General features: G+C 42.6%; 1 protein-coding gene across 2 annotated transcripts in view; it reads right to left on the bottom strand.

Annotated features, from left to right (window-relative positions):
• LOC144672718 (uncharacterized) overlaps positions 1 to 22,969 on the bottom strand; it is a 145,878-nt gene that overhangs the window by 67,991 nt on the left and 54,918 nt on the right. For both annotated transcript variants that reach the window (XM_078534673.1, XM_078534664.1), the window contains 2 exons: positions 3,148 to 3,219; positions 2,980 to 3,060 (listed from right to left, as the gene is read on the bottom strand). In XM_078534673.1, the coding sequence (XP_078390799.1) occupies positions 2,980 to 3,060; positions 3,148 to 3,219 (153 nt within the window). The remainder of the gene's footprint in view (positions 1 to 2,979; positions 3,061 to 3,147; positions 3,220 to 22,969) is intronic.

The raw sequence follows: 22,969 nt of genomic DNA, 5'->3' as shown, positions 1-22,969 counted from the left end.
TGTTGATAATGGGGATTCAGTAATGGTAACGCCACTGAATTTCAAGGGAGTTGGTTAGATTCTCTCTTGTTGGAGATGGTCAACACCTGGCACTTGTGTGGCACGAATGTAACTTACCGCTTATCAGCCCAAGCCTAAATGTTTTCCTGGTCTTGCTGCATATGGATGCAGATTGCTTCAGTATCTGAGGAGTTGCAAATGGTACCGAACAATATGCGATCATCAGCAAACTATCCACTTCTGATCTTATGATGGAGGGAAGGTCATTAATGACACAGTTAAAGATGGTTGGGCCAAGGACACTACCCTGAGGAACATCCGCAGTGATGTCTTGGAACTGAGATGGTTGGCCTCCAAAAATCATTTTCAATCCTGCTAGGGCTCCTTGATGCCACACCTGGTCAAATGCTGCCTTCATGTCAAGGGGAGTCACTTTCACCTCTTGAGTTAAGCTCTTTTGCTCATGTTTGGAGTAAGGCTGTAATGAGGTCAGGAGCTGAGTGGCCCTGGTGGAGCCCAAACTGGGTATTGGTGAGCAGGTTATTGCTGTGCCAATGCCATTTTAGCACTGTTGATGACACCTTCCATCACTTTGCCGATGATCAAGAGTATGTTGATGGGGTGGTACTTGGCTGGATTGGATTGTCCTGTTTTTTGTGGACATGACACATCTAGGCAATTTTCCACATTGTCAGGTTGATGCCAGTGTTGTGGGTATATAGAATAGCTTGGCTAAAGACACAGGTAGTTCTGCAGCACAAGTTTTCAGTACAGTTACCGGGATGTTGTCAGGGCTCATAGTCTTTGCAGTATCCTGTGCTTTCAGCTGTTTCCTGATATCACATGCAGTGAATTGAACAGTCTGAAACTGGCACCTGTGATGCTTTGGACCTCAGCAGGAGGCTGAGATGAATCATCCACTTGTCACTTGTGGCTGAAGATAGCTGCAAATGCTTCAGCCTTCTCTTTTGCACTGATGTGTTGGGCTCCATCATTAAGGGTGAGAATATTTTTGGAACCTCCTCCTCCCACTAGTTGTTTAATTGTCCATCACCATTCACGACTGAATGTGGCAGAGCTGCAGAGTTTAGGTTTGGTGGCTGGATTTCTTAGCTCTGTCTATCGCATGCTGTTTCTGCTGTTTGGCATGCAAGTCATCCTGTGTTGTAGCCTCATCAGGTTGAGCAGCATCAGGAACCTGTCCGCCACCTTACCTGAACAGCAGGCCCACAGGTGGCCAATGGCTGCCATGGTAAAGTGCCCAGCAGGTCCCGCTGCCAGCAAGTACGGGCTTGAAACCCACTTTTCACCTTGACGTCCTGAAATCTAGAGTAAAATTCAGCCAGAAGTGGCTGAAAAATCCACTCAGACAAAGTTTCTGAGTGCCAAGATTTTCCTCTTAAGAAAAGTAAACCTAGAGATTGGCAACAAGAACTTGCATTTATATAGAGCTTATAACATGGTAAAATGTCCCAAAGTGCTTCACAGGGACAAAATTTGATACTGTACCACATAAGGAGATATTCAGCTTGGTCAAAGTGGTAGGTTTTAAGGGACATCATAAAGGGAGAAAGAAGCAGAGAGGATTGAGGAGGGAATTATGAGATTAGGGCCAAGGCGACTGAAAGCATGGTTGCCAATAGTGGAGCAATTAAAATAAGGGATGCTCAAGCATAGGAATTATAGGAGTGCAGTAATATCGGAGGATTGTAGGGCTGGAGGAAGTGAGGGAGCATGACACTATGGTGTGACTTTGAAAACATGAATGAGAACTTTAAAATTGAAGTGTTCCCAAACCAGAAGCCAAGGTAAATCAGTGAACACAGGGATGATGGGTGAACAGAACTTGGGGCGAGTTAGGATACGAGCAGCAGAGTTTTGGATGAATTTAACTTTATGGAGAATGGAACATGCAAAGCTGGCCAGGAGAGCGTTGAAATTGGTAAGTCAAGAGGTAACAAAGGCATGGACGAGGGTTTCTGCAGCAGATGAGTGATAGCCAGGGTGGAGTTGGATGATGTTATGGAGATGGAGATAGGTGGTCTTGATGATAGCATGGATCTGTGTTCAGAAGCTCATCTTGGGGTCAAATACAGGACCAAGGTTACAAACAGTCTGGTTCAGCTTCAGACAGTTGCCAGGAAGAGGAATGGAATTGGTAGCTAGGATACAGCGTTTGTAGCAGGAACCATAAATAACATTTCATTGTTCCCAATGTTTATCTGGAGGAAATTTCTGCTCATCCAGCAAGAGCAATGAATTAGGAATCTGCTGTGTGCATAAATATGTTCAGGAGTTCAATTAGTTAAAATCATTTAGCATACCAGGAAAATAGCTAGAAGTTTGCATTACTTGTCCAACCAGGACCACCCTACGTGCAGGAGTAGAGTAGTTATTTTTCCAGGTTCTATTGGCCAGTCATCAACAATACTCTAGGCACTGGAGACCAGCCTGTCTTGAGCTTGTCATGCAGGGTTAACTCAGTTTCATAGGATTACGTGCTGAAGGACGCACTAAAGCTTGCGCAGCTGCCGCAGAGACACAATGGGAAAAGGTCGCTGTCTAAAGCCTTTCAGCCATAGTACACTGAAGGACTAGAATCTGTATAAAACCCCTCGGGCTATATGCCTGTGAATCTACATTCTGAATATTAACAGTACTGAAATTGTATTGAGGCACACCAGAATGAAACATGCTTTATACAGAAAGTTGAATTCTATTGCACTCTCTGTAATTTTCCAATTGAATTGTTCTGCCCCGGGCTGTATGCCTGACATGGAATGTACATTATAAATGTCAAGAGTATTACAATTGTATTGAGGCATCAAAGAGTAGAGCATGCTGTAGGAAGACAAACTGAATTTTATTGCACTTTCTGTAATTTTTAAGCTGAAATGTTTTGTAATGTATTTTTACAAATTTTATGAATTAAGTATATTTTTGGGAAAAAAAAAACTGGAAAAAAGACAAATTACTTACAAGACCTTCAGGAAAGGTAATCCATGCTTTGTCCTAAAGAGATTCCTTTGTACTGCATACAAATGGTTGTTGCTGATATCACTTTTGAAAGAAAGGATGCATTTTAATATGTAGTCTTTTGTATCAAAGCATGGTTTAATTTGTTTTTTATTCTTTAATTAAACTTACATAAGTTCAATTTCTGGAGTAGGCTGGAACATATAATCTGCAATAAACCTAATCTGATTATAAGATAAAAACCTGTGGCATAAAAAAAGAAGAACATGAAGGAATATACAGTTCCATAAAACAGGTGGCTCATTAGCCCACTGCACAAATACCAAGAGCAAAAACATGATTAGCAATTAAATACTTCAAACGCACACAGGAGTTTGAAGAATATGAATGGTCAATATCTATTTCTTTTCCAGTAGATGCAACACACACATTCATAGGTGTATACTGAGCTCAGATATAAATATTACAGCTAGTATGGGCTGTATATGGAGGAGGAGCAGAAATCGTAGAAGGGATTTCATAGAACATTGGACAGGAGTAGGCCATTCAGCCCATTGAGCCTACTCTGCCATTCAATTAGGTCATGGCTGATCATCTACCACAACATCACTTTCCCGCACTATCTCCATATCCCTTGAGGTCATTAGTCTCCAGAAATCTATCAATTTCTGTTTTGAACATGCTCAGTGATTGAGCTTTCACAGTCCTCTAGAGTAGAAAATTCCAAGGATTCACCATCCTCTGAGTGAAGAAATTCCTCCTCACCTCAGTCTTAAATGGCCTACCCCTTGCCCTGAGATTATGTCCCCTGGTTTTAGACTCACCAGCCAGGGGAAATATGTTATCTACATCAACCTGTCATGCCCTCTAAGAATTTTGTAAGTTTCAGTGAGGTCATCCCTCATTCTTCAAAACTCTAGAGAATACAGACCCAGTCTCCCCAATCTCTCCTCATAAAACAATCTGGCCATCCCAGGGATTAATCTGGTGAACCTCCGTTGCACTCCCTCTATGGAAAGTATATCCCTCCTTAGATAAGGGGACAAAAACTGTACACAATACTCCAGGTAAGATCTCACCAAGACTCTAAACAACTGCAGCAAGACATCTTTACTCCTGTACTCAAATCCCCTTGCGATGAACCATTTGTCTTCCTAATTGCTTGCTGCACCTGCATGCTAACTTTTAGTCACTCATGAACAAGGATACCCAGATGCCTTTAGACATCCGCACTTTCCAACCTTTCACCATTTAAGAAATATTCTGTCTTTCTGTTTTTTTCTATCAAAGTGAATAACTTCACACTTATTCACATTATATTCCATCTGCAATGTTCAAGCCCATTCACATAGCCTGTCCAAGTCCTCTTGAAGCCTCCTTGCATTCTCCTCGCAATTTACGTTCCTGCCCAGTTTGGTGTCATCAGAAAATCTGGAAATATTACAATTGGTCCCACATCCAAATCATTTAAAAAGATTGTAAATAGCTGTGGACCTAGCACTGATCCTTCTGGTATCCCACTAGCAATAGCCTGCCTCCTGAGAATGATCCATTTATACCTACTCTCTGCTTTCTGTCTGTTAACCAATTCTCAATCCATACTAGTACGTTTCTCCCAATCCCATGTGCACTAATTTTATTTACTAACCTCCTGTGTGGGACCTCGTCAAAAACCTTCTGAAAATCCAAATATACCACATCCATTGGTTATACTTTATCTCTGCTACAAGTAACATCCTCAAAAAAGCCCCAACAAGTTTGTCAAACATGATTTCCCTTTCATAAATCCATTTTGGCTCTGCCCAAGTTTACCATTCTTTTCTAAATGTCCAGTTATCACATCCTTTATAATCATTCTAACATTTTCCCTACTACCTTTCCAGAATCTTTAGAATTTTGAAAGATAACCACCGATGCATCCACTATCTCTCTAGCCACCTCCTTCAACGCTCTGGGATGGAGCTCATCTGGTCCAGGGAATTTATCAGTTCCTCAGTTTCACAAGTTCCTCGAGCACCTAGTATTTCTGGGAGATTATCTGTATCTTCTTCCATAAAGACAATTGCAAAATAACTGCTTAGTTTCTCCGCCATGGGCCCACATTTGTCCGAGATAATCTTTTCCTTTTCACGTACTTAAAGAAGATTTTATAGTCTGCCTATATGTCCCTTCCCAGTTTGCACTGATATTCTCGTTTCCCTTTCTTAGTCAGTTTCTTGGTCCTCCTTTGCTGGGTTCTAAATTGCTCCCAATCCTTACTTTTTCTGGCATCCTTATAAGCCACTTCCTTTGATCTAATACAATCTTTAACTTATTTCATTAACCACGGTTGATTTACCTTTCCCTTTGGGTGTTTACGCCTTTGAGGAATGTATGTCTGTTGTAGACCATACGTATTTCTTTAAAAGTAGCCAGTGCCTGTCTACCGTCAAATCTTCTAGTGTATTTTCCCAATCCACCATAGCCAACTTTCCCCTCATACCTTCATAATTTCCTTTCTTCAGATTTAATACCCTAGTGTCAGAATCAACTATATTGCATTCAAACCTAATGCAAAATCCTATCATATTATGGTCACTATTTGCCAAAGGCTCCTTTACAGCAAAGTTATTAATTAGCCCATTCTCATTACACAATATTAAATCAAAAATAGCCAATCCCTAGTAGGCTCCTCAACGTACTGCTCCAGAAACCCATCTCATACACACTCCAGGAATTCCTCCTCCAGAACATTAGTGCTGATTTGGTTAACCCAGTCTATGTGTAAATTGAAGTCACGCCATTATCACTGTATTACCCACGTTACATGCATCTCTAATTTCCTGATTTGTACCGTGTCCAACATTAGCACTACAGTTTGGTTGCCTATTAAACAACTCCCACAATGTTTGCTGCTTCTGGCGGTTTCTTAGCTCTTTCGATCTAAGATCCTCTCTTATGAATGTACTGATCACATCCCTTATTAAGAGTGCGGCCCTACCTCCTTTTCATTTTTGCCTATCCCTCCAAAATGCCGAATATCCTTGGATATTCATTTCCTACATGGTCACCCTGCAGCCATGTCTCCGTAATGGCAATTAAATCATAGCATTTATCTCAATTTCAGCATTCAAATCATCAACTTTTTTGCGAACACTACATGCATTCAGGTAGAGTGCCTTTAATACTGCTTTTTTAACATTATTCTCTATTCTGATCCTATTTGATGCTTGACAATGCTCTGTCTCTCTTCATTTTCGCTTTCTACTTTTCTACTTCCTTTTACCAGTTTTGTTTCCTCAAATCTGAGCTCCCTCTCAAGTTCCCATCCCCCTGCCAATCTAGTTTAAACCCTCCCAACAACAGCAACAACACCTGGGAGATCCCCTCCAAGCCACTCACTGTCCTGACTTGGAAATATATCACTGTTCCTTCACTGTCGCTGGGTCAAAATCCTGGAAACCCCTCCCTAACAGCACTATGGGTGTACCTGCACCACATGAGCTGTAGTGATTCAAGAAGGCAGCTCACCACCACCATCTCTTGGACTGCCTGGCGGTCAACCATTCCCTTTCTGCCACCATGCTCCTAACCTGCAGTGTGACCACCTCTCTGAACGTGTTATCCACGTAGCTCTCAGCCTCGCAGATGCACCACAGTGATTCCAGCCACCACTTGAGCTCTGAAACCTGGGCCAGGATTTTTCGGTCGGCGTGCGGGGGCAGGCCCAACACACCAGCGCATAAAATGGGCGTGTGTCCCAGCGTCATCACACTGTCTCGTGATGTTTCGTTCGGCGGGCGCGTGTCGGAGTCGGTTGCGCACCCGCCGATAATTGATAGGCCTATTAAGGCCATTAACAAAGTATTTAATTTCAAGTTTACGCTGCCCATCCAACCTTACAGTTGGCGGGCAGGCGAAAAGGCCAGGCGGCCTTTACATTTTTTCGGTAACCTCATCCAAGAGCGGGATGAGGTTTCCTATAGCTTTTACGAATTAAATAAAAAGTTTTTCTGAAAAATAAAAACATGCCCCATCTCATGTGACACAGTCACATGAGTGGACATGTTTCATTAAATTTTTATGACATTCATTTATTTTTTTCAAAAGCGCTTCAATCTCCCTGAGGCAGCTCTGTGCCTCAGGGAGATTAAAGCATGAAAGAGCACTGGCCCCGATTCTCCCTCCTCCCCCAGCTCGCACAGGTAGCACACAGTGCTACTGCTCGCGTATTACATTGGGCGGGCCTTAATTGGCCTGCCCACTTAAAATGGCGGTGCAGAGCCGATCGCAAATGGCGGTCGGCTCCACGACTGCCCCCATCCACTCCCACCGAGCCTGCCCAACACGGGAAAATTTGAGGCCCTGGAGCTCAAGTTTCTGCAGCTGGTGACACTTCCTGCACATGTGGTCATCTAGGTCACCAGTAGTATCCACGACTTCACACATACTACAGGACAGGCATTCCATCCGACTGAGCTGCCCTCCCATCTCTTAACTTTAATTCACTTATGTTAACTTTATTTTGCTTTGGTTTACCTATATTAATTTTACTTGGCCTTAACTTAATAAACCTTACAACTACTGATAATCTTTACTGGTACTGGTAAATCCGACTACTGCCTATCACACTTTACAAGTTGCAATAAACCTTACTTAAAGCACCTCTTTCCCCATGCACTGAATTCCCACGTGAGCCTAATTTGCTATTCACTCGGTCGCCATCTCACTCAGGTGTAATCTCCTGAACGTGCACCCCTTACTGAGGAGAACTAATCTATAATTTTATCCATCTATCTTCTGAATTCCCTCATCTTTACATACCAAAGGAGGTCAACAAAATGACACTGCATATAATCAAATATGGTGGTATCTGCAAGTTCAGTGAGAGATTATTTTTCAAATTTGCTAGAGACTGGAAGACAGTTGTGGCTCAGTTAGTAGCACCTTTACCTCTGAGTCAGAAGGTTTTGGATTCCAGTCCTACTCCAGAGACTTCAGCATAAAAATTTAGGCTGACACTCCATGGAGTGCTGAAGAAGTGTTGCACTGTCAGAGGTGTCATCTTTCAGATGAGATATGAAACCGCAGCCCCTATCTGCTCTCAGGTGGGTGCAAAAGATCTTGTGACATTATTTTGAAGACAGAGGTGTTATCTCATTTTCTGGCTAATATTTATCCCTCAAATCAGAGGAAGACAGAGGCGTAGTGGTAATGTCACTGGGCTGGTAGAGACCGAGGTTCATGCTCTAGAGATTTGGGTTCAAATCTGCCATGGTAGGATTTCAGTCAGCAAATCAGGAAACCTCTGATAGTGCAACACTTCTTCAGCACTCCATGGATTGTCAACCTAAATTTTTATGCTTAAGTCTCTGGAGTAGGACTGGAATCCAAAACCTTCTGACTCAGAGGCAACGGTGTTACTAACTGAGCCACAGCTGTCTTCCAATCTCTAGTTGGTCTCAGTAAATGATGACCATGACAGCTATCATTGGTTGTTTAAAAACCCATCTGGTTCACTAATGTTTTTAGGGAAGAAAATCTGGTCTGACCTATATGTGACTCCAGATCCACAGCAATGCAGTTGACTCTTAACTGTCCTCTAAAATCACCCAGCAAACTACTCTGTTCAAGAGCAATTAGGGATGGGAAACGAATGCTGGCCTTGCCAGCAACGCCCACATCCCATAGAAGAATGTTTTTAAAAAATCACTAAAAACAGATTATCTGGTCGTTATCACATTGCACACAGCAGGCTCTGGCAAAAAAAAAACAATGTGGCAAAAATAATTCCCATAATACCATAGTGTAGCTTATTGCTTTAAGAAAACAAATTCTTCCAGATGGGTGCACCTTCAGGTCAATTAGAAAACGAGGTTGCTATGGAAAATTTCTCTGGATCTAGCTGCTGTGAACCCCCTTGGAGAGGCTAAATTAGCAAAGTCACATAACCTATCAAGAAATTATGGGCTAATTTTTTTAATGATTTGTTGGTGAGATAAATGTAAATATATTTACAAAGCAATCAAGAGTATGTGTGACAGACTTCGCATATGCAATACTTTCAAGTGACAGACACATCAGACACAAAAAAGATGTTATGTATATAGTAGCAGATCTCACACAGCCTTCCGTAAAACTCTTTTGGAACATTTTGACCATGGTGTATTTTTATTCTTTCAGAGTTAGCTAAGTTAGCTTAAAAAACTAGTAACAAAAAACACTGGAAAAATTCAGCAGGTTTGACAGCATCTGTGGAGGGGACACAAGAAATATGAGCAGGAGTAGACGATATGGCTCGTCGAGCCTGCTCCGCCACTCAGTATGATCATTTTCCTGCCCACTCCCCATATGCCTTAATTCCCTGAGACCCCAAAAATCTGCCTATCCCAGCCTTAAATATATTCAACTATGGAGAATCCAAACCCTTTGGGGCAGAGAATTCCAAAGATTCACAATCCTTTGAGATAAGTAATTTCTCCACATCTCAGTCTTAAATAATTGGCCCCTTATCCTAAGCCTGTGCCCCTGGGTTTTAGACTCCCCACTGGCAGAAATCATCTCTCAGCAGCCAAAAGAGAGAGAGAGAGAGAGAGAAAAACAGAGTTAATTGGCAGAATTTTATTGACCCCGCTGGCAGATTTGGAGGCGGGGTGGGGGGACCCGCAAAATTCACTGGATGGCCTTCCCACTGGCAGGTTTGCAGGCGCGGGACCTGAAAAATTCCCTGGGTGACCTTCCTGTCACCTAACCACCTGCCCCAAACTCATCTGCAATTTTATGGTGCATGGGTGAGGCCTAGGGCAGCCCACCTATCCCTGCCCCAATTTAGACCTTAAAGTAGCCAATTAGTGGTCACTTAAAGGTCGCTTTCTACCCTATTGCAATTTCGAGGTCAGTGGGAGGTGGTCAGGGACGGGGAAAGCCAGGAAGCCTGATTGGGCCTTAGCCAGGAAAGAGGAAGCCCTCCCTCATGGGCCTACTTTCCAAATTGGCCCCCACTCCCCTCTCCTCCTCTCCCCCACCTCCCCCCAAGGCTTGCTACCCATCAGCTGCTCCCCCATCCCCAGGCCTTTCCAAACTGACAACCCGACCTTCCTCGCACCCTGGGACCTCCCATCCTATTCCCTATGTTATAGACAGGGTAAACCTAATTAGCACAAATGCTGAGGAGAATGAATCCCTGGAATGTATACGAGATGGTTTTCTAGAACAATATGTTGAGGAGCCAACTGCAGAACAGATTATTTTAGATCTAGTATTGTGCAATGAGAAAGGGCTAATTAATAATCTCATTGTGCAGGAGCCTCTAAGGAAGAGTGACCATACTATGATGGAATTTTATATTATCTAAACAAAGGAAAACGCGAAGTGTCACAAGGTCCTTTATTTTTGAAAATATGACTTTTCAACTTTCAACTGACTGGAAATTTTGGAATTTGAAACGAGACAGAACAAATTACTTAAAAATGGAAGGCCACCTTCCAAGGTGAAAGTGAAAAAGTATAAAGACATCCTCAGGGAAGTGTAAAGAGAGGGTCATTTCCAATAATTCAAAGATCCATCGATGATCCATGTCATGGTCTAAGGAAAAGACATTAAAATGCAAAGTGCTGGATATTGAAACAATGGCTGCCACAGGCAGACCCATCCAAAACCCCCTGGAAATAGACAATGGGTAAAGTATAACAGATTAGGCTGCAGCTACTGCAAACAGATTGCAAGTGACACAGGGAGTGTCAAGAAAGTTTTCAGCCGAGGAACAGGCTGAAAAGCTGTTCTCTCTCTCTCTTTTGGAAAAAGTACGTCACCTGATTCAAGAAGCCAATAATCAGAAACCTACCAGCGAACCGAGATCTCAATAATTTCAACATCTCCTACATCAGACTGCATCAAAGAAACCAGCTAACCTAAATCAGCTGCAACGTTTAAAGTCTACACCTCAAGGAAAATCAAAGGGCACTTAACCATCTCCAACAAGAGAGAATCCAACCATCGCCCCTTGATGTTCAATGGCATTACCATCATTGAATTCCCCACTATCAACATTCTGGGGGCTTACCATTGACCAGAAACTGAACTGAACTAGTCATATAAATACTGTGGCTACAAGAGCAGGTCAGAGGCTAGGAATAGCGTGACGAGTAACCCACCACCTGACTCCCCAAAGCCTGTCCACCGTCTACAAGGTACAAGTCAGGAGTGTGGTGGAATATTCTCCACTTGCCTGGATGAGTGCAGCTCCCACAACACTCAAGAATCTTGACACCATCCAACTTGATTGGCACATCCACAAACATTCACTCCCTCCAGCACCAACACACAGTAGCAGCAGTGTGTACCATCTAGAAGATGCACTGCAGGAATTCACCAAGGCTCCTTCGACAGCACCTTCCAAACCCACGACCACTACCAGAACAAGGGCAGCAGCTGGATGAGAAAACCACCACCTAGAAGTTCCCCTCCAAGTCACTCACCATCCTGACTTGGAAATATATCACCGTTCCTTCGCTATTGCTGGGTCAAAATCCTGGAACTCTCTTCCTAACAGAACTATGGGTGCACCACATGGACTGCAGTGGTTCAATCAGGCAGCTCACCACCACCTTCTCAAGGGCAACTAGAGATGGGCAATAAATGCTGGCCCAGTCAGCAAAGCCCACATCCCATGAATGAATATAAAAAACATATATTCTTTTAACTTTTTTTACTGGAGTCTAACTTCCCTTATTTCTGATACCATGTGCATGTGACGTCATGTTTTTATTACTTTTTTCCCCTTGGGTTTAGTGATTCTCTTTCTTTAACTCAAGAAAACTTTCTTTGATTGGCTCCTTATTGCTCACTGCATAACTAGTTAAATACATTCTGATTTGAAAAAGACATATCCTCATGAAAAAGAAAACTAAACCTTTGTTGTGACCAACCGAGGAGGCAGAATGGAAGGGAGCCAGTTCACTCCTTCTCACCAGTCATAGCTCAGTTGGCTGGACAGCTGGTTTGTGATGCAGAGTGATGCCAACAGTGTGGGTTCAATTCCTGTACGGGCTGAGGTCATCCAAGAAGACCACGCCTTCTCATTCTCAGGTATGGTGACCCTCAGGTTAAACTCACCACCAGTCGTCTCTCTCTCTAATGAGAGAGCAGCCTATGGTCCTCTCGGACTATGGTGGCTTTCACCTGGTCATAACAAAACCAGAGCTTGTATTGGAATTTGTTTCCACAGACTGACGATTAAAGTAAATTGTCCCTTCAAAAATGATTTAAAAACTGCAAAAGGTTTTCTTGGATCTGTAATACTAAGTGCTAAAATGTCAATGCTTTCATAGAACAGGATGAGATAACTGCCGAGAAGTTAAGGGCATTTAACCAAAAGCCAGAAAAACCGAAATTTAGAACGGGTGGCGAAACATGTAGAGGTGGAAGTTGAGGACATTGAAACAGATAAATTAACGGTAGAGAAATTACGATTGGAGCAGTGAAAATTGGAACTGGAATTTGAGAAAAGGTAAAAAGAGAAAGGCAGGAACTGAAGGAGGAGAGAGAATTCCAAAGAAGACAGCAAGAAAGGGAAATAAGACTACATGAACTGTGTAGGGAGAGAGAGGCAGACAAGGCAGGCTGGAGAATTGTGCTCCCAAAAGGTCAGAGACAGTCTAGAGAGGTTGAAAAGGCTGAAGAAAGCCTTTAGGCATCTGTAAGGTACAGGTTTGGACATCCTACAGGGGGCAGCGGAACCCATGAGAGTTAGAGGAAGCGCTATTAGAACTTCAAAAGGCTAGACCAGCAGAAGTAAAACAGGTCAGGATAGAATCCGTGGGAGTTGCAGTAGCTAAGGAACAGCCATCTGAATTTAAAAGGGTTCAAACCAGGCCCGCAGCAATAAAAAGAGTAAAAATAAAAACTGGGGAAGTTAAAAGGGCCAAAGCCAGGCTCAGCAGGGGTAAAAGGGGTCCATGAAGGGTCTGTAAAGATTAAAAAGGATGAAGGAAGGGAGCCAGTGGTCTGTTTAGCAGGCACCTTCATGGCAGATTTAAATGGAGACCAGGGAAGTTCCGAAATGGACCAAGAAAGAGTGAGAATAATGCCCAATCAGTTGAAGAGCCACAAGGGAGTACAACAGGAGCTGAACATCCACTTGTGGGAAGACGTGTTCCAGGGAACATGGAACAAGTTATGGGAATGCCCATTCCCAAAGGAAGAGAGGAGAACCTACCCAAAACAGGCAATACTTGTAGAGATCGCAAGGGGAATAGCAGTGAAACTCATGCAGGGTTAACTGCTGATAAACAAGACAAAACTGACCAAGTTTTAAAATTCACTACAAGTGAAGTGCTGGACACAAAACCAGAGTTCCTACAGGGGAATTTATAATAGGGAATAAGGAAATGGCACAGAAATGAAACAAATACTTTGTGTCTGTCTTCACAGAGGAAGATATGTAAAACCTCCCAGAAATGCTAAGGGACTAGTGAGAATGAGGAACTGAAAGAAATTAGTATTAATAAAACAATAGTACTAGAGAAATTAATGGGACTGGAAATTGATAAATTCCCAGACCTAATGATCTACATTCTATAGTGTTAAAAGAGGTGGCTGTAGAGATAGTGAATGCGTTTGTGGTCATCTTCCAAAATTCTATAGATTCTGGAGTGGTTCCTGCAGATTGGATGAAACCCCACTATTTAAGAAAAGAGGGAGAGAGAATGACACTAGGAAGTTCTGAGGAACAAAGAGACCTTAGTGTGTGTGTCCATAGATCTCTGAAGGCAGAGGGGCATGTTAGTGGGATGGTGAAAAAGGCATATGGGACACTTGCCTTTATCAATCGAGGCATAGATTACAAAAGTAGGGAGGTCATGCTGGAGTTGTATAGAACCTTGGTGAGGCCACAGCTGGAGTACTGTGTGCAATTCTAGTCGCCACATTGTAGGAAGGATGTGATTGCACTGGAGGGGGTGCAGAGGAGATTCACCAGGATGTTGCCTGGGATGAAATATTTAAGTTATGAAGAGAGGTTGGATAGACTTGGGTTGTTTTTGTTGGAGCAGAGAAGACTGAGGGGTGACCTGATCGAGGTATACAAGATTATGAGGGGCATGGGCAGGGTGGATAGGGAGCAGCTGTTCCCCTTAGTTGAAGGGTCAGTCACAAGGGGACACAAGTTCAAGGTGAGGGGCAGGAGGTTTAGGCGGGGTGTGAGGAAAAACCTTTTTACCCAGAGGGTGGTGACGGTCTGGAATGCGCTGCCTGGGAGCGTGGTGGAGGCGGGTTGCCTCACATCCTTCAAGAAGTACCTGGATGAGCACTTGGCACGTCATAACATTCAAGGCTATGGGCCAAGTGCTGGTAAATGGGATTAGGTAGGTAGGTCAGGTGTTTCTCACGTGTCCGTGCAGACTCGATGGGCCGAAGGGATCCTTCTGCACTGTGTGATTCTGTGATTTACCAGACTGATTCCTGGAATGGCGGGACTGACGTATGAGGAGAGATTGAGCTGGTGAGGATTATATTCTCTGGAGTTCAGACGAATGAGGGGGGATCTCATAGAAACCTATAAAATTCTAACAGGACTAGACAGGGTAGATGCAGGAAGGATGTTCCTGATAGTGGGAGAGTCCAGAACCAGGGGTCACAGTCTGAGGATATGGGGTAGACCTTTAGGACTGAGATGAGGGGAAATTTCTTCACCCAGAGAATGGTGAACCTGTGGAATTCGCTACCACAGAAAGTAATTGAGGCCAAAACATTGTATGTTGTCAAGAAGGAGTTAGATATAGCTCTTGGGTCGAAAGAGCTCAAAGGATATGGGGAGAAAGCAGAAGCAGGCTATTGAGTTGGATGATCAGCCATGATCATGATGAATGGCAGAGCAGGCTCGAAGGACCGAATGGCCTACGCCTGCTCCTATTTTCTATGTTTCTATGCTTCTAATCAACATGGATTTATGAAAAGGAAATCATGTTTGACAAGTCTTTTGAGTATGTAATGAGCAGAACAGATAAGGGGGATCCAGTGAATGTGATGTATTTGTATCTTCATGAGGCTTTCACTAAGGTCCCACGCAGGAGGTTAGTAAGCAAAATTAGAGCACATGGGATTAGAGGTAATATACTAGCATGGATTGAGAATTGGTTAACAGACAGAAAACAGAGAGTAGGAAAAAATAGGTAATTCTCAGGTTGGCATGCTGTGACCAGTTGAGTACTGCAAAGATCAATGCTTGGCCCCCAGCTGTCTTTTTAATGATTTGGATGCGGGGACCAAATGTAATATTTCCAAGTTTGCCAATTTTTTTTGTTCATTCATGGGATGTGGACATCACTGGCTAGGCCAGCATTTATTTCCAACCCCTAATTGCCCCTGAGAAGGTGGTGGGAGCTGCCTTCTTAAACCACTGCAGTCCATCGAGTGTAGGGATACCCACAGTGCTGTTAGGGAGGGAGTTTCAGGACTTTGACCCAGTGACAGTGAAGGAAGGTGATCTATTTCCAAGTCAGGTGAGTGGCTTGGAGGGGAACTTCCAGGTGGTGGTGTTCCCCTAGGTCTGCTGCCCTTGTCCTTCTAGATGGTGACAGTCGTGGGTTTGGAAGGTGCTGTCTAACCAGCCTTCGTGAGGTCCTGCAGTGCATATTGTAGATGGCACACACTGCTGCTCCTGTGTGTTAGTGGTGGATGGAGTGCCAATCAAGCAGGCTGTCCTGTGTTCAAGCTTCTTGTGTTGTTGGAGCTGCATTCATCCAGGCAAGTGGAGAGTATTCCATCACACTCCTGACTTGTGATTTTCAGATGATGGACAGGCTTTGGGGAGTCAGGAGGTGAGTTACGTGTGGCTGGATTCCTAGCCTCTGACCTGCTCTTGTAGCCACAGCATTTATATGGCTAGTCCAGTTCAGTTTCTGGTCAATGCTAACCCTTCAGATGTTGATAGTGGGAGATTCAGCGATGGTAATGTCATTGAATGTCAGGGGGCAATGGTTAGATTCATTGTGATGACACATTGTGAGTTGTGAGGACAATGCAAGGAGACTTCAAGGGGATTTAGACAGGCTAAGTGAGTGGGCAAGAACATGGAGATGGAATATAATGTGAGAAAAAAGTGAATTTATGCACTTTGGTAGGAAAAACAGAAATGCAGGGTATTTCTTAAATGGTGAAAGTGTTAACGTCCAAAGGGACCTACCTGGGTTTCCTTGTTAATAAGTCACTGGAAGCTGACATGCAGACCCAGCAAGCAATAGAAAGGCTTTCATTGCAAGAGGATTTGAATACAGGAGTAAAGGTGTCTTGCTGCAATTGCATACAGCCTTGGTGAGACTGCACTTGAAGAACTATGCAGAGTTTTGGTCTCCTTACCAAAGGAAGGATATACTTACCATAGACAGAGTGCAGCAATAGTTCACCAGATTGATCACTAGGATGGCGGTGCTGTCCTATGAGGACACTGGACCTATATTCTCTCAAGTTTAGAAGAATGAGAGGTGATCTCATTGAAGCATTCAAGATTTTTACAGGGCTCAAAGGGCTAGGTGCAGGATATTTCCCCTGGCTGTAGAGGTCTAGTACCAGGGAACACAGTTTCAGAATAAGAGGCTATTTAGGACTGAGATGAGGAGGAATTTCTTCACTCAGAGGGTGGTGAATCTTTGGAATTCTCTGCTCCAGAGGATTGTGGAGGCTCAGCTATTGAGTACATTCAAGACAGGGATCGATAGATTTCTAGATATTAAAAGATATCAAGGGATATGGGGATAGTGCAGCTTGAGGTAGATGATCAGCCATGATCCACATGAAGGTGGAGCAAGCTCGAGGAGAAATGGCCTACTCCTGCTCTTATTTCCCATATTACATATGAACATACGAACATACATATGAACAACAAGTAGGCCATTCAGCCTCTCAAGCCTTCTCCGCCATTACTAAGATCATGGTTGATCTGACAGTAACCTGAAATCTACATTCCACCTACCCCCGATAACCTATCACCACTTATTCTTGCTTTCCAAGAATTTATACACCTCTGCCTTAAAAATATTCAAAGGCTCTGTTTCCACCACATTTTCAGGAAGAGAGTTCCAAAGACTCACAACCCTCCGAGTGAAAAAATTTCACCTCATCTTTGTTTTAAATAGGTGACTCCTTATTTTTAAACAGTGACCCCTAGTTCTGGATTCTCCCACAAGAGGAAACATTCTCTCCACAGCCACCCTGTCAAGACCCTTAAGAATCTTATATGTTTCAATCAAGTCAACCTCTTACTCTTCTAAACTTCAGTGGGTAGTCTGTCCAACCTTTCCTCATAAGACAACCCACCCATTCCAAGTAAACCTTCTCTGAACTGCTTCCAATGCATTTACATCCTTCCTTAAATGTGACCAATACTGTACACAGTACTCCAAATGTGGTCTCATTAGTGCCCTGTACAACTGAAGCATAACCTCCCTACTTTTGTATTCAGTTCCCCTCGCAATAAATGATAACATTCTATTAGCTTTCCTATTTACTTGCTGTACCTGCATACTAGCCTTTTGTGATTTATGCACTAGGATATCCAGATCCCTCTGCACCTCAGAGCTCTGCAATCTCTCAATATTTAGATAATATGCTTCTCTTTTATTCTTCCTGCCAAAATGGACAATTTCACATTTTCCCACATTACACGCCATTTGCCAGATCTTTGCCCCACTCACTTAACCTGTCTAAATCTTTTTGTAGCCTCCTTATGTCTGAATAATGGAGTTACATTTGCTATCTTCTAATCTAATGGGACAATCCCCGAATCTAGGGAGTTTTGGAAAATTAAAACCAATGCATCAACTATCTCACCAGACACTTCTTTTACGACTCTAGGATGAAGTCCATCAGGACCCGGGGCTCTTATCAGCCCACAGCTCCAACAATTTACTCAGTACCACTTACTTTCTCTAGTGATTGTGATTTTCCTGAGTTCCTCCCTCCCTTCCATTTCCTGGTTTATAGCTGCTTCTGGGATGTTACTTGTATCCTCTATAGTGAAGACTTAAGCAAAATACCTGTTCAATTCAACTGCCGTCTCCTTGTTTTCCATTATCAATTCTCCAGGTTCACTTTCTATAGGGGCAACGCTCACTTTGTTAACTTGTTTCTTTTTAAAATATTTATAAAACTCTTACTATCTGTTTTTATATTTCTGGCTAGCTTTCTCTCATACTTAAATTTTTTCCTCCTTATTAATCTTTTAGCCATTCTTTGCTGTTCTTTATATTCTGTCCAATCTTCTGACCTGCCACCTGTCTTTGCATAATTATATGCTTTTTCTTTAAGTTTGATACTATCTTTAACCTTTTTAGTTAACCACGGATGGTGTGTCCATCCCTTGGACTTTTACTTACTCATTGGGATGTATCTATTCTGTGCATTCTGAAATATACCTTTAAACATTAGCCACTGCATCTCTAATGACTTATCCCTTAACCTAATTTGCCAATTCACTTTAGCCAGCTCAGCTTCCATGCCCTTATAATTGTCCTTATTTAAGTTTAAAAACTTAGCCTCAGACACACTCCTCTCTCCCTCAAGCTGAATGTAAAATTCAATCATATTGTGGTGCCTTCACTATGAGATTGATTAATCCAATCTCGTTACACAACACCAGGTCTAGTATAGCCTGCTCTCTGGTTGGCTCCTAACATGCTGTTCTATGAAACTATCCCGAAAACATTCAATGTGCTCCTCATCTAGGCTATCTTTGCCCATCTGTTCTTATGCTTCTATGTTCCTCGCCACAAGACCCGCATTTATCTGTGACCTGGGGGTCCCAGCACTTAGACTCATAGGGACCAGATGTAGCCCCAGCAATGGCCACTGCTCCCGCCAGTGCTGCTGGGATACACAGCTGCCAACCAACCCAATTAGCCAGCAACTCTCCAAAGCAGGTTTTCCTCCATGAGGGTGGAAATCCCATCTCCATGGAGCATTAAATAGCAGCAGGCCTGCCAGCATTGTCGGGGATGCATTCCCTGTCGACTTTCTCAGTGCCCCGCCATCCAAAAATCCTGCCAAGTTCTTCAGGTCAATGACTCATCCCTGTTGAAAGGTCATTGATGTGAAGTGTTAACTCCATTGTTCTCTCTCCACAGATGTTGCCATGCCTGCTGAGTATTTCCTGTTTTTATTTCAGACCTCCAGCATCCACAGTACTTTTCTTTTGTGTTAAATTAAAAGAGAGAAATATCTGGAAGCTTCATGTCTTATTACACCACTGTATTCAATCTTAAAGGCAAAAGAGGATGATATCTATTGATTTCTAATATGTCAATAAATGTCATTTCCAAAGTGATTTCAGTTGTCACCAGTTGTCCTTATTCTGCAGATGATCTGTTATGACTAAATTATTTACAATCAGCTGACAAACGGGCTTGTGTCTGACCCCTATTAGATGAACAGTGCTGACACTCCCAGGGTAGTTCCCGTAACTGCAGATATCCTGTGTATCTTGAAATATCCAAATGCTAGTTTTTATTGAGGTGCACATTTTTGATTTCCTTTGTTCCTAATCAAATTTAAAAAGGCCAAGAAAGATAAAAATGAGACAATGTGTTCCTAGGTAGCCACTTCTGAAGCCATCGAGAAAAAGGCAAGCTGAAAATGTACAAAAGAGGTGAACAATCTCATATAGTGATTTTGCAAAAGGATGCTACCTCCTCTCCTATAATACTGTAAATGGGTTACATTGATATTAATTTTGGAATTGATATGTTCTGTAAAGTACTTTAATCTGTTTTTTTTGCATATTAATTAGGATTTTAACAAATTTGATCAGTAATTTATGGCCCAAACCACAGATATAGTTTTGTTTGACCCAGACTAGGTTATGAGGATGGGGCATAACATATCCTGTATTCTAAATAGTTGTAACGATTTTAGTTCAACACTTAAGCTTTCTACATTACCATATATTGAGTCTATAAAAGCACACCGTGGCTCAGAGGGAACAAGCTATGGAAATGCTGATTTTCACTTCATTAGAGGGTGAAGCTTTGTGTTCATTTTTCCATGGACTGAGGCTAAATTTCTATGTTTCATTTCTGCCCCAAACAAAAGAAACCTTTTTTTACTGTGCCATCGAGAGGTCTTCGCTACCTGCACCTATGGAGTTCTAAAGTTCTAATGCATTTTTCAAATGAATGAGAAAGGGGAAAACAGCACAAACGCATCAGTGTTCCTGGTACATCATAGTAATGTCACCATGTGAAAAGCTGTTATAACTTTCAGAGACCTAGTGTATCATTGAGATAGAAGTTTTCACGGTGACAAATGGTATTTTTGAAGCTAGCACTGGGAATTGAATTGATTAAGGAATGAAAAATAATTTAGTCTTTACAGTTGAATAAATGATGAAAATTAGACTACTGAGTAACAAAACACAGTCTGTACCAGGGTATGTGGTTTTAAGTAGACTCATCATATTTAGCCAGCTCTGTTAAATTTTCCTTGTTGTGAAAGAAGAGTGTTTACATGAAAGTGCTAGTTTTAGACCAGTGTGTTTTGTGTTCATAACATAGAAATACTTGATCAACTTTAAAATTATTTTCAGTGTTTAGTTAATTTTATTGAATTCTTATGATCCCCAGCTGAGATTACCCCTGGACAAGCCTGATCCCAGGGTGGAAGCTTGGTAGATCCTAACTTTTATTTGTTTGTTTAAATACATGAAGAGTAGCAGAGTGAACAGAGTCACAGGAGTCAGTTGATGAACTTTTAACAAAAGAATAAACATTTATTAAACAGGAAAAGATTAACTATATTATAGTACTCCTTCACCCACAACTATACTGTTACAGTTATATACAGATTTGTAAGGATAACACAAGTTATAAAAGCTACTTTATACTCTAATGCACACAGTAAGTACACAGTCCATGTAACTCTATGGCACCCTGTGGTCAGACACACCACACTCTGATACCAAGTGATAGATGCCACCGCAACCAGATACTATGGATCTCTCCTCAACTCCCTCCAGACACTTGTCACAGCATGAGCCAACTGGTCTCACTGCACTCCATCTTTCACACCAGGGTTTCCAATCTCCACTCTCCAAGGACCTTGCCTTGGAATCTTCTCCCAAACCAATGCTTTCTCTCAGGCGCCTTCCACAAGGGTTCACCGCCAGGGTTTTGAACTCTCTTTCTGATGTTCCTCTTCCCTGGGTCACCAAATGCCTTCAAGCTGTTTTCCATGTAGTCTCTCTCATCGACTCAGCCGTCAACAGTATCACTGCTTCACAAACCCATAGCAAAGAGTTACAGACCTTCAGTTGTCTCTTTGGACCGTCTTGCCTCTTGTAAGCTGTTCTCGCTTTAAATGTGCTTTCTGCATCTTTTGCTTCTTTAAATTTGAAGCTTGGAGCCTCTCTGCCCCTCACTGTTAACTTTATTAACAGGACTTTTCTCAGGTCCCTGTCCTTCCTTTGACCAGGAGGTCTGCTTTGGACTTTCCCCTCTTCCACTCCCCTGGACTTTGGGGTTTTTCTTTAGCTTGGGACTGGCTATCTATCCTTTTCAGGTGTGTGTGTCTGTGGGAGGGACTTGCCTCTCTGGCCCACTGTTGCGAGGCAACAGCCAGTTTTCTACTGTTATATTTGTTTAACTTCTCCTTTGGAGTCATAAAACTCATTACAAATGCAAGCACCCTTTTAAACTGAAACTAAAACTCAATTTGACCTTTCTTACAACACAGATACAGAGATACAAATCAAAATTAAACTTTAAAGCTAAAACTCATTCCTAACACCTACAAATACCAATGTAATTTACTTAAATTGTCTCTATTTCCTAACATGGATATTGGATCAAGTTTAGATCCTGGCACATTTGCTGCTCTCTGAAAGTAAACTTTGTTATCACACATCCTCAAATGTAAAAGAAATGTTCCTGTCTGCAAAATACATCCAATGTAAAGTGCTTAAACCTCTGTGTACCCCATAGCCTTGGATTATAAACAGAGCTGTACTTATTACAGATAATCCTGTTATAAATACGTAGATCATGGTTCATAGTAATATTTTAGAGGTAATTTTTAGTTCTAAGATGATTAAGTTTCAACTGCAGAAAACGGGATAAATGAACTAAAGCAGCTTGAAAACTATTGACTTGACTTAAGGGGTTAACAGTGAGAAAGGCAAGATCATAAAACAGCAGGTGGGCTTACTTGACTGGATAATTGGAGACAAGGTGTCTACACTGCTTGCAAAGAAATGCAGCCCAGAGATTTATTTTGGGAGTTAAAAGGACAATTAGTTTACAAGTATTCAGGGAGCCCTGGAAGGCTACATCATCATGGAGACGAGTGGAGCTTAAGAAGGTTTTCAATTTATCTGCGTGTTTGCTGGGAGAATGAGTGTTCTGCAGCAGGGAAAAGGCCATAACAAAAAGGAGCTGTTGTTAGCAAGCTCCAGGCAGCAAAAATGTTTCTGTTAGCTGGCTCTGTGTAGTTGGGGTTCAGGAGAAATCCCAGGAGTCATTTAATAGCTCTCTGCAGTTAGGGCTCACAAGAGGTCCTGGGGAGCTGAGAAGGTGGCAGAAGGTCACTGGCTCTGTGCTAGAAAGGGATAGGCATCAGAAGAAGCCCTGGGAGCCATTTATAGTTGTAGCTGGGGAGATTGGAGCTTGGTGAAATCCAGGGGCAGTGCCAGCTCAGTGAAGCTCGCCGGCTATTCAAGAGCCAAAATTGTGCCAATAAGTACAGGCTAGAGTGCAGACTTGGAAATCCAGGCTAGAGTCTTGGGAGATGAGACTGAAACCCTGGGAGATGGTGCAGTCATTGAGGCAGTCTGAGTTGGAGCAGTTTTGAAGGAATGCAGAGGTTTGATCTTCAAAAGTGAAAAGTTTAGAGTCCCTCGTGAGGGAGACAGAGTTTCAATGAGTTTGGTTGACTGACATCTGAGTGGGTTGCTGAGAAATCCAGGCTTTTATCTAGGTCACATTTGCTACTTATTGTAGCGTGATGTGCGCAACTACAGTTTGCCTGTTAA

The sequence above is a fragment of the Cetorhinus maximus genome, chromosome 3, assembly GCF_964194155.1.
Source record: "Cetorhinus maximus chromosome 3, sCetMax3.hap1.1, whole genome shotgun sequence".
Classification (NCBI taxonomy): Eukaryota; Metazoa; Chordata; class Chondrichthyes; order Lamniformes; family Cetorhinidae; genus Cetorhinus; species Cetorhinus maximus.
This window is presented reverse-complemented; position numbering and strand designations above follow the sequence as displayed.